At 25.7% G+C, this 11,917-nt stretch overlaps 4 protein-coding genes across 12 annotated transcripts in view; 2 read left to right on the top strand and 2 right to left on the bottom strand.

The window, feature by feature from the left end:
• Positions 1-2,217: 2,217 nt before the first annotated feature.
• Pabp2 (poly(A) binding protein nuclear 1) lies at positions 2,218-5,696 on the bottom strand. Of its 2 annotated transcripts, none has more exons than XM_083084667.1 (7): positions 5,587-5,696; positions 3,935-4,071; positions 3,684-3,798; positions 3,223-3,290; positions 2,881-3,122; positions 2,456-2,548; positions 2,218-2,297 (listed from the first exon to the last, which is right to left on the bottom strand). In XM_083084667.1, exons 2-7 carry the CDS (start codon positions 4,067-4,069, stop codon positions 2,264-2,266), a joined length of 687 nt encoding a protein of 228 aa, XP_082940793.1. In that variant the 5' UTR covers positions 4,070-4,071; positions 5,587-5,696; the 3' UTR covers positions 2,218-2,263. The 2 variants fall into 2 exon arrangements, with proteins under 2 accessions (XP_082940793.1, XP_082940794.1); XM_083084668.1 differs by having other exon boundaries at positions 5,509-5,654.
• Positions 5,697-6,169: 473 nt separating this feature from the next.
• The window catches only part of LOC145963056 (uncharacterized), a 368,536-nt gene continuing 362,788 nt past the window's right edge, over positions 6,170-11,917 (top strand). For all 7 annotated transcript variants that reach the window (XR_014436063.1, XR_014436062.1, XR_014436061.1 and 4 more), the window contains exon 1: positions 6,170-6,455. The gene's annotated coding sequence lies outside the window, so the exon portion shown is untranslated. The remainder of the gene's footprint in view (positions 6,456-11,917) is intronic.
• LOC145963055 (magnesium-dependent phosphatase 1) lies at positions 7,070-8,389 on the top strand. Its single transcript, XM_083084669.1, has 4 exons — positions 7,070-7,247; positions 7,350-7,407; positions 7,501-7,722; positions 7,805-8,389. The coding sequence occupies exons 1-4, from the start codon at positions 7,211-7,213 to the stop codon at positions 7,968-7,970; spliced, it is 483 nt and encodes a 160-aa protein (XP_082940795.1). The 5' UTR covers positions 7,070-7,210; the 3' UTR covers positions 7,971-8,389.
• Positions 8,147-10,255, bottom strand: LOC145963053 (uncharacterized). 2 transcript variants are annotated; one of them, XM_083084665.1, is made up of 5 exons: positions 10,041-10,255; positions 9,691-9,940; positions 9,207-9,469; positions 8,573-9,138; positions 8,147-8,421 (listed from the first exon to the last, which is right to left on the bottom strand). In XM_083084665.1, exons 2-5 carry the CDS (start codon positions 9,888-9,890, stop codon positions 8,179-8,181), a joined length of 1,272 nt encoding a protein of 423 aa, XP_082940791.1. In that variant the 5' UTR covers positions 9,891-9,940; positions 10,041-10,255; the 3' UTR covers positions 8,147-8,178. The 2 variants fall into 2 exon arrangements, with proteins under 2 accessions (XP_082940791.1, XP_082940792.1); XM_083084666.1 differs by lacking the exon at positions 10,041-10,255 and having other exon boundaries at positions 9,691-9,988.

Here is an 11,917-nt window from a genome sequence, read left to right as displayed (position 1 = left end):
TAGTATTGAATAAATGAAAGTTGCAGATAATGTGAAAAATATATGTAGTGTATAATTATGTAAAAATCATATACATAATTAATAATTTATAATTATTTGGGATGCAACTTTCACTTATCATGCATACAAAATTTACTACAAATTATAATTATATGATATTACTCTAAACATTCACTTCTTGTAGTTCAATCCTTTTTTTAGTGTTATTCTTTCATGATATTTCTATAAAACTGACAGTGCATTTTCATATTGAGTAGATTTATTTGTGCTATAATATATCAATAGTTAATTAAATAATAATCTATTTAATTGTCAATACTAATATTTAGATATTATTATTCATATCCAATTTCTTCATTGCTATTCTTCATTGCTACAGTAATCTGATGTATCAGCCTTAATAACATATGGGTATTATATTCTTATACATAGATATTCCTACACAATTATACCTTATATCGTTATATAAAAAATGAAATTACATTAAAATACAAATATACTTTTGCATACAAATTTGTCAATTATTTTATATTTTTAAAGTTATTAAAGTGCTTTTTCATTTTTGAGTGTATACACAAAATTTTTCAAGATTGGTACATATTTTTAAAGAATAATATGCTGTCAACAATTATATTCATATACGTGATTCACACAAAAAATATATTACCATTTAAAAAAAAATATATATGCATATGTATATGTATGTATATAAAAATGCATCACATATGCATATATGATATATATTTTTGTATATGTGTGTGCATAAAATGGAGTTAATAAGTAAATATTCCATCAATATATATATAATATGAACAAAAAGATCATTTTAATTATTTAATATTATTTAATATTGTAATATAATTTTATTTAATTCAACAGAATTATATAAAACATTTAACGTAAAGTATATAAACGTATTTTTTTGTAAAATATAGTTATATGAAATATATATAAATTAAATAAAGAAAATAAGAAATTCTCAAGAAATTTTTTTGAAGGCGGATACAATTTAAATTTAATTCAGTTCATTAAAATTACTAATGTAATAATATATTGAAGCTTTAACAAAAATTAATTGAACTACAATAGTGAATGATCGCTGTTCTACATCTGTACTTTTATGTGATGATTATTAAATCAAACATATATGATTAATTGTGCCCATCTTTGTCCAATCTTTTTTTTCTTTTGACATGACGTTTTTCTTTCACTCTTTTTTTTCCATCGTATCAGTTTTTTTTTCTGTGGACATATCATAAGAATTTACTTAAATATCTTAGCCACTTTTCAGTGCAATGCATGATGATACATATACATATTTGTAAGTTTTTTGTGTGAATTGTTAGGCAATTTTTCACAAAAACTTACAATTTGCAATATTACATCTCACAAGGCCATATTTTCAACCCACAAAGTATTACATATGAATAATTTAATAAAATGTCTAATTGGAAATAGTAAAAAAATGTAATAATTTTTTTTTTTAGATAAAAATTATAGTACATGTACAATGTATAGAAAAATGGTGCAAAATAAAATATCACATAAGTGCAAGATTTCACAATTTCGTATGTATTGCAATATTCTTCATTAATATAAATTTTCATCATGGCCAAGTGTCAATATAAGTGTCAATGTACTAATGTATCTAGATATCGATCCAATTATTTTTAATGAATAAAACAAATAGATAATTGTTAACTTTTTCACGATTCTCTTTGTTTTATTGCACATATAAATTATCAAGCTTGATCATATAGATACATCAGATTAGTATAAGAGTCAAGTAATAATCAGTGTTCAATAATAATTTTGCTATCTATATATTTTACTAAGGAGTGACCAGTAAATTATATTTTTCATTTTAATATTTTTATTTATTTACATCTGAATAATATTGATAATTTGTTTATATTATTGTCGAATTATTACAATCCAAGTATGTCTGGTCCTTCCTTAAATTATAACAAGATGCACAAAGTAAAAATTGTTCAAAGAAAGTTTTTTTAAATATTTTTTTTTGCTTGTATATTCTTTTTGTTTGTCATCTAATTATATTTTTTGAGAAATAATATGATATTTAGCTACAATCAATCAGTACAAAGTATGTGATATAAGTTTTTCATTAATTTTTTTATATTGAAACCTTTTCTTTGAACGATAAAAGATTATGATATATGTACATACATATATATGTAGTTTAAAATAAAAACTTACCTTTTGACACACTCTTGTACAACAAGGTTGCCATACCTTAGAATGGTCAATATGGCATATAATAACCACGTCTGTAACTCCTAAAGAAAAAAAGAAACATAAAATAATAGAATTTATAAAAAAGAATAAAATATATTGTTTTGAAAAGAATAAAAATATACTCTAGAAATTGCTATATGTATATTCATTAAAAGAAGAAATAAGTTAAAATTAATAATAAGTTAAAATTAATTATTACCTAGGCCGCCTTGTAGGTCTATATCCAAAATATGCACTACTACGAATAATTCCTCTAGTCATACCTCGATAGCCTCTTGCACCTCTGGGACCCCTAGTAAATATACAGATAATAAGATAGATATAAAATCCTTCAGAAAAAAATTAAATAACTTTTTTATATATATTTTATATATAACTTTTATATATATATATATATATATATATATATATATATATATATATATATATATAATTTGATACCTTTTTATAGTTTATAAAGTTTATATATGATCTTATAATTATATATAATTTTATAAGTTATATAATAATTATTTTAAGATTTTATATATATATATATATATATATATATATATATATATATATATATATATGTATGTATGTATGTATGTATGTATATATATGTATATATAAACAAAATATTACCTATTTGTCATAGAGAAACCAGGCTTATTTGTTCTTTTAGGCATTACTTTAATTTGACGACCTCTGAACATAGATTCGTCCATGGCCATTGCGGTTTGTACAGAGTCGCGTTCGGCAAATTCAATGTAAGCAAAACCTTTAGGATGACCATCAAATTTATTACATAAAATTGTCACTCTGTTGACACTGCCACAGCCATGAAAATGTTGTTCTAATTCTTCTGCTGTGGCTCCATAATCAACCTGCAAAATATATAAAATATTGATTAAAAATATAAAAATGATATGTATAGTATTATGTTGCAGTTTTTAAGAGGTATAAATGAATTTATATTTAACTTACATTGCCAACATAAATGGATCGATTATCAACTTCCATTTTATCTTCCAATGACATATTTAATGGGCTTGCTAAAATTAAATATATGATAAGAAAACAACATTGTTAAATATAATTATTATATTTAACTTTATATTATAATTAAAAATGTACAGTGATGAAAAATTAGATTCAGTTATGTGATAGAGCAATTGTAAATCAGAAAATAAAAATTAAATTTTTGCTACCTCAAAGATTGAGATTAATTTGAGTAATAATATAATGAGTGTATAGAAGAATAAAATTCATAAAAATATGAAATAATATCTCATCTTGTAAGAAAATAAACTAACTAATATATTTATTCCATGTTTAAAACTTAAAAAAAAAAAGAACTTGAATAAGAATTAAAGTGTATGATAATATATTCACATATTTTATTCTTATATATATTTCATAGAAAATATAAATTTAAGTAAACTTACTGATGCCAGGTGGACTACCCATATTCATTTGTTTATCCACCTCAGATTGGAGCTGTTTCAATTTCTCTGCTTCTTCTTCCATTTCTCTCACTCGCGCTTTAATCGCCTCTAATTCCTAAGTGATAAACAATATTTTATAAATAATTTTTAAATAATTTTTTGTATAAAAAAATTGTTATTATGGTTATATGTGTTGTCTTCTAGTATAAAGATAGTAATTAAATAATCATTATCTTCGTACTATTACTTACAGGATCATCAATATTTGCTTCACTTAATTCACGCTTAACACCATCACATTGCATGATAGCATCTCCATCTTGACCGTTTTCAAGACCATCAAGACCATCAATATGGTCAGTAGCTAAAAGATCTGATTCGGACATTTCTGAAATGTGATAAATGAAAATTAATAATATTTTTATTAATAATATATTCTTTACATCAATATCTAGAGATTTGTAAGCAATAGAGTATTATAATGTTTAATTAGATCAAGCACATTTTTATTAATAACATTCTCTAATATTGCCCAGTTTATGTATACATTATATAATTATGATGTATAATGTAAAAACAAGTCAAAATCAGTTAAAATATTCTTAAATAATAAATAAGAAAGTTAAGGGCATTTATAAATATTATATATTTATTAATCTATCATTAAATCAAATCTATATATATTATCTATTTTTAATTTTATAAAATCTTATTAATTATGGCAATAAATTTTGAAATTATTTATTATTTAAAAGTGGGAAAATTGAGGTAATGTTAATAAGGATAGATAATTTTAAAAGGAATAATTTTTTTTTTATTATTTACTCCCAAATAAATATGATGAGATTTTTTTTTAATAATCATAAGTTGAATATTAAATTAAATTATATATTTCCAAATAGCATAGATTACAGAGATAATAACTATGCCAACAAAATATCAAAAGCAGGAAAATAGAAAAATACTCAACAAAAGAGATTTTCAATAGGACAATTGAGAGATACTATTCAGGCTATTTATAATAGTGAAATAAATATAAATCCGACTTGCACAGATGTTTCGAACACATATTTGTAGAGTTTAAATGATACTTTAATAATTCATTTTATAAAAACAATTTTTCATTAACCAGACATTTGTTATTACATATTTATTACACATTTAAGATAATTATTTATAATTTTCTCTCTCAAAAATTGTTTCTAAACTAAGATATCAAGCACAATTCCCTTCTTTTATCACAGATATTTCTAATTTTATATTGTGCGATTCAATTGACCTGTGTATCAAAACAATCTAATCCCTTATTACTTTATCTTGTGCTTCACATTAATAAAAATTTCTATCAATAAAGAATATACGTTAATGTTCCATAGATAGACTTTGTGATGCTTTATGATTCAAAATATGCTTGTTATTTTTGTTTTCCAGAAAATTGACGTATTTCTCTCTACACACAAGAATATATAAATTAAGTCAAATAAAAACACATAAATTTGCAAAATAAGGAAGCATTGATATTCATTATTTTCTTTAAAAGTTGCGACAATGGAACAGTTCCTAATCTGATTGTGAGAACTATGTAAATGAAAATTACAGCTGCTTTTAGCCTAATATGTAAAAGTGATCAAAATAAATTAGTCAGCCGAAAGTTTTGCTTTAATTTAATGAGAAAATTTAACTTAAATTTAGAATTACGCGTGCATCGAATAAGCTTGTTCTAGCTCCATTCTTCAGGAATTGTCAAGAAATTATCGTTCGTTATATCGATAAACAATTGATATATATTATTTACTACATTCATAAAGAATGATAAATAACGTACGTGTTTAATATTCAATAGACTTTGTGATATATATTACCCAAATATCGCTTTAAGGCGACCTGAACCTTTATTTCTCACCTGAAAGTCGGTAAACGAGAATAATCAAGAATGATGCGACTATTCCATAGTAGCTAGAGAAAGCAAATGGAAAGATTAGGGCTGTGTTCCGATATTCATTGCCAGTACTGAAAATCTATAGTTTACGTCACGTATACTATAGATTTTCATTGGCAGTTATATCGAAACGCAGCCTAGTTTGACTAAAATGACGTCTGTCGCGCTAGAAATTCCCTATCCCAACACATTTCTTCATTGCGAATTTATTATACTCGATTAGTCAATTTTAAAACGGATTTGCATTGCAGATATATCTTTAATCTAAAGATACTTCGCATGTCATTCTCACGCTTAATATTCAATTTATATTTTGCGTATAACAATTTTTTACATACATAAAGTTACCAAACACAATAGTCTCCACTCGCACGATGACCAATGAGGACAAGGGAGTCCTTGCCTCTTCGTTCTGATTGGTCGATCGAACGATTTGACTTGCGTACAGTTTCAAGGGGGAGCGCATCCTGCGATAAGATCGATAGTATCGATAATATATCGATCGCGAAATTGCGATTCTCGAAGCAGAGTCAGTAGTGTAACGGAATCGCGGTACGATGGATTCTCGTCGTTCGGTATTTCTCGCGAGTAATCGCTAAAAGTGAATTTTGCGCGTGGAAAATGATCGCGAGTGTCTTTTCGTAAAGTGTCGCGAAGTATTTTGCAAACATCGCGTACGATCGCGATCCGATATTTTAATATCGGAGTCTCTCAGTGGTAACGGTTCGATCGTGTCTGTCCGTCCGTTCAAAGTTCCGATCAGAAATCGTTTCTCGCGTATTTCGCGTTATTTTCTCGGCGAATTGACAATACAACCGATGCACATTCACCAGGTATGCGAAATAATATAATATGCTATCATTCTGCAATTATTTAGCGTCGATTGAACTTGTCTTAATATTTGAATATAACAATGGATTTCTAGAAAGAAACGGAAATTGCCATTTTATAAACTTTGCAGCGCTTTTACTTTCGCGTATAATTTTTTAAAATCATTAATAATAATATAAAATATCAAATAGAAAGTATTTTCGCTAAAAAAACAATTCCAAATTGTCTCTTAAATTAATATCAAAATAATAGAGATATTTCGAGACTTTTAGAAACATCATTTATAACATTTATACTAAAAATTACACAGTTTTCATAAGATAATGGTATTGATTTAAAGAAAGCATCGTCGAAAATATATTAAAGATTGCTTGTTTTACGAGAGTTATATAGTTTGAAAAATTTGCCATGTTCACTAAAGATGGCATTTCACTTGTCGTACGATGAATTTATCCTACGTGGCGATTGGCTATCGAATAAAGGATTTCTAGAGTCTCCATCAAGATTCTACGAATTTTCTGTCTGATGACCAATCGATTCGTTCGACAAATATTTTGTCGTATGAATGTAATATGAGCTTAACTCCCTCTCGAGAGATATTATTGCAGTAGAGAAGTAACTACATACAAAGATAATAGGAGGTTATCTTATAATTTATATTTTTATTCGTTCTTTAAGGAGGAAATAGTTATATGATATTAGCAATAGTCATTTTGTGTTTATTTGATTCTGTACATAAAATTTAATTAGTGAAAAAATGGAGAAGAAACCAAAAGTTATTGTCTTTGATTTAGGTAGACAAAATTGTGAACTAAATACTTTATTTTGATTATAAATGCTACAATTATTTAAAATGATTTCTAGATAGATAAGTAGAAAAAAATATTAAATTTTAGATTATACTTTGTGGCCATTTTGGGTTGATACTCATGTAACTCCTCCATTTAGGAGAGGGTTTGTATATTTTATTTATATAAATAAAAAAGATACAAATATAGTGTATTATTTCAATAATTTATAGGATTTAAAAAAAGAATAAAATTTTAGAACACAGAATAAAATAGTAGATGCACACGGTCGTACAGTAAAATGTTATATTGATGTTCCTGATATATTAAAACTGTTATCAGAGGAAGGATATCAACTTGGCGTAGCATCACGTACATCAGAAATAAAGGGTGCTAAACAATTATTAGATTTATTTGGTTGGAAAAAATATTTCAAATATGTTGAAATATTTCCTGGTAGCAAAGTCGCACATTTTTTGAAGTAAGTTCTATGTAAAACTTCTGAACAATTTGTTTTGTTGTACATTATAAAACTGCATTATTTAACTGAATATAACTTTCAGCATTCAAAAAAGTTCTCAAATTGATTACGAAGATATGCTTTTTTTTGATGATGAGACCAGAAATATTATAGAGGTTGGTAAACTTGGAGTACATGCCATATTAGTTAGAGATGGTGTAACTCATCATGTCATAAAAGATGCTCTACAATCATTTAGCAAACAATGATTCCTTATATAAATTCTATAATTTATTAATATTATTAGTTATATAATTTGTTAAGTTAAAATTAGTAATGTATTAAATTAATTGTTCTTTTTATAATATTTACAAAAAATTTTTTGATAAAATTTTTTGATAATTGCGAATATTAGTGAAAAATATCAACAAAAATAGATAGTACAAATTTTTGTATAGATTTATTTATAACAAATATTTAATCAGTCATTCTGTGGTAATATTGTACTGGACTATTGATGATAATATTGTTAATATTGTCTTTACGTAAAAGTTTCATAAAAGCGCTGCAAAGAACTTCTGGACTTTTACTAGATATGTTACTTATAAGTCTGTCTGCTTCATCTTCAGTTAATGAAGCATGTAAAAGATTTTTGAGCTTATCTACATTAAAATCTTTAAAGGGACAACCACCTTCGTACGTTGCTCCACTAATACCAGTCTGCAATATAGTTTTAATCTTTAAAAAAAGATAATCTTTTTGCAAGAATAATTCTTTTTTCTACTAAAAAGAAACTATTCCTGTTTTAATACATAATAACATGTATAAAGCTTTGATATTAGACAAGATTTTATGAAATTTTTATACTTACACAAATTAAATTACAATCAGGCGTCTTATAGTTTCTTCGAGAACCTTCTAGACCATACATGTGTCTAATGCTATATATGAATTTTTTTTCATTTGATTGCCAATTGTGTAAACATACTGAAGAACAAGTATGTGGCTTAGAATATTCTTGCCTCCAAAATATAATTGAATCTTCTAGTTCCATCCCAATTTCTTTGAGAAAAAGGCTATAGTATAAGCGAGCGTAATGACTAAGACGATGTCTACTTCTTAGTACAGAATGTAAATGTTGCATACATAAGGGAAATTTTTGTGCTTCTGTATCTATGTTATCAATAGTTATGTTTCCATGAGTAGCATTTTTCTTGAAAAGATATGATTGAACTTTTTGATTTAAAATTTGAAACCTAAGATCATGTTTTATAGTTTGTAGTGCTTGTTTTCTCATGACATTCAGTTCATTAGTTACATAATTACTAAATAATGATTGAAGTACTATTTTCCAATTTGAACAATATGTAATAACATTTCCATTCTTAATAATTAATTCTCTTTCCTTCACCAAATTTGGAACCAATTCAAATCTCACTGAAAAATACAATAATATTATCATATAAATAATTTTTTAGAAATAGTTTACACATTATAATGCTCACCTTCATATTGAAAATTAGTGCAATCGTGACAATTTGATACCAGATGTTTAAAAATTAAGGGCTGTGAGTAAAATTTACATAACTCAATCAGAGTTATTTCAGTTGCATTCTTCTCACTTTTAAATATTTGCATCTTCCATATAATTTGCTTCAATAATCTGTGTAGTTGTCTAGGTAATATATTATCTAATCTATGTCTAAATAATAACGATTCTTTGGTTATCCAATATAAATGTAAATCTGATGATGCACATGCTAATAATCTAAAACAAAAAAAATAATAAATTATTAGAAATATGGACTTTATAATTCTTTATCATTTATAATCAATTCTTTTAGTATAAAGTCTCTATAAACAATTTATTTTAAATATGTATACTTTTTTCCTTTATTACATGTTATTCACAATTTTTAAAGTTTTTTAACATTTATTATGTTTGAAATTTCTTTCTATTAGAAGTTATATTAATTGGTATATACTTACCGTAATACAAAATGTCCAATTTTGTCAAAAGTAGAATTTTCTAATAAATATTCAAAGTTTCCATCAAATTCATTGGTAGAGCCTTCATATAAATGTCGTAAATAATCTAATCTAGTTAGAATACAGTTTTCCAAAATATGAAAAGGTATCTCTCCATTTGGTGGTATAATGTAAAACATGTCTATATCTACATCAATCATGTCATATAATTTTTAAAATTGTGTTATACATGGAAGATATATCTGTAAAACTAAAAAAGTACGTGAAAGTCTTAAATACAAATCTAAAAATTATAATAATTATCCATTTAGAAGGAAGAAATATGTATATATAACAAAACAATACTCAACTTTTTCTTCTTTTTTTCTTTTTTGAGAGATTTAATTATTTCGTTTCGTATATCAAATTTTTTATGTATATATCATATATGTACATAAATTTTCATTCAGTTTTCACATCACATGATTTATCTTACATATTCATATCTTTTTCATATTTTATTTTTATGATTTATGTATAATATTCATAAGATTATTATTTTTCTGGTTTATCATAGTAAGTGACTAGATTTTTTCAACATAATTTAATAAATATATGTCATAATATTGTATTGATATACGAGACATTCATTCATGAATGTAAACATGACTAGATATTATGAAAGATTTACTACAGTCGCGTACGAGAAGTCTATCGTCGTGCCCTCTTTCAACAGATATTATTACTGAAAAGACTATGGTCCATATTTTGAATCCTCTTTTAACGATAAAAGTGCCTCTAAAAGTGGCTTATAAGCCTTTTGATTGGCTATGAGCCACTTTTAGAGGCACTTTTATCGATAAAAGAGGATTCAGAATATGGGCCTATATAAGGTGAATCAGCGAGATGTATCGTGTGAATCGATGTAAGCATATATAAATAATAAGAGAAATACATGGGAAACAAATGGGAAAAATCTTTTCCTGATTTTTACCTCCTTTTTAAAAGAAAAACTATCTTTGCATGCGTATATTTTAGTGCACAATTATTGATTATTATACTTGAAATAGAACTATATGCAGTGTATAAGGAATGTTATGAGGCGATAGGATATTTTTATGAAATAAGTAATATAACTTTTCACTTCACTATCCAACACAAATAGATTTTATCATTGTGTTTGATGGATAATGGATAATGTGGAATTTACACATGGCATGTTATTTTTTTTAAATGAGACACATATAGATGTAACATATAAAAAATGCTGTTTGAATCTGTCTATGACACAATAGTTTTGTTCACACTGTATGTGCGATTGATCAAATTTAATAAATTTGTAGCAAAGCTAATGTGAAATTGATAATTTGTTTTAGAAATTTAATATCTTATCTGATTGCATTAATAGACTGTTGTATCTTTTTTTTTATTTATATTAAAGCGAGAATAATCAAAGAACAGCACACGTTGCATTTCGTGTCAGGGATACACTTTAATCGTTATAAAGTGCCGTACATGACTAGTTAATTTCTAAATGTATAGTGTATGTATGCATACATACATACATATGTATATATGTATGTATATATATGTATATATACACATATACACACACGACTACTGAGTAACATGTATACTTTTATGATTTGTCCCTTAATTGTCGTCTTTATATTATACAAATAATTCCTAGATCGTTGTACATTGTTACGTTACCGATTACCGCTTACACGCAAAATTTACTTACATCTTTTCGCGATTGCTGCCTTATACGACTAATTAAAATATATAGATATATTATAAATACTTGTATTTATATATATATATATTTTCCCCGTTTATATATAGTCTACTTAAATCGAGTTTGTTCAAGCTTTATTACTCATAGACAATCTGCTTGATATTTACAGAGATTAGATACAAAATTATAAACAGTTCTTAGTACAAAATAATTTTATGACTATAACGATCAAGGTTCGATAGCGTAGAATAAGCATGGGCAACTCATCGTGGTTAGTTTCGTTGTGATTCTTTTCTCTTAAAATCGAATAATTTTATTGATTTTAATTCAATTTCGATGCTTTCATTTATCGAGTAATTTTTGAGAAGGAAATGTTTGTTCATATAAAAAAAATATAACGCAAAACATGGCCGAGTTGAGTGATATGATCGTGCGTTGCCCATACCTAGATAGAAGATACAACTAGATGAGCTCTTCCCAGTTTTCCCACAATTACCTGTAGACTCCTCG

Source organism: Camponotus vicinus, unplaced genomic scaffold (assembly GCF_025532165.1).
Source record: "Camponotus vicinus isolate PSW18456_S1 unplaced genomic scaffold, iyCamVici1.0 SCAF_12, whole genome shotgun sequence".
In the NCBI taxonomy this organism is placed as follows: Eukaryota; Metazoa; Arthropoda; class Insecta; order Hymenoptera; family Formicidae; genus Camponotus; species Camponotus vicinus.
This window is presented reverse-complemented; position numbering and strand designations above follow the sequence as displayed.

Bases quoted from the DNA above. Each gene is read 5' to 3' on its own strand.
- Pabp2 (XM_083084667.1), bottom strand. From the start codon at position 4,069: ATGTCCGAATCAGATCTTTTAGCTACTGACCATATTGATGGTCTTGAT. The intron at 2,549-2,880 runs GTAATATTTTGT...TATATTTACTAG, and splicing joins GGTTTCTCTATGACAAATAG to GGGTCCCAGAGGTGCAAGAG. The intron at 2,298-2,455 runs GTAATAATTAAT...TTTTTTCTTTAG, and splicing joins AGACCTACAAGGCGGCCTAG to GAGTTACAGACGTGGTTATT.
- LOC145963053 (XM_083084665.1), bottom strand. From the start codon at position 9,890: ATGATTGATGTAGATATAGACATGTTTTACATTATACCACCAAATGGA. The intron at 9,470-9,690 runs GTAAGTATATAC...TTTTTGTTTTAG, and splicing joins ATTGGACATTTTGTATTACG to ATTATTAGCATGTGCATCAT. The intron at 8,422-8,572 runs GTAAGTATAAAA...ACTATATTGCAG, and splicing joins CTGATTGTAATTTAATTTGT to ACTGGTATTAGTGGAGCAAC.
- LOC145963055 (XM_083084669.1), top strand. From the start codon at position 7,211: ATGGAGAAGAAACCAAAAGTTATTGTCTTTGATTTAG. The intron at 7,248-7,349 runs GTAGACAAAATT...ATTAAATTTTAG, and splicing joins AGTTATTGTCTTTGATTTAG to ATTATACTTTGTGGCCATTT. The intron at 7,723-7,804 runs GTAAGTTCTATG...TATAACTTTCAG, and splicing joins AAAGTCGCACATTTTTTGAA to CATTCAAAAAAGTTCTCAAA.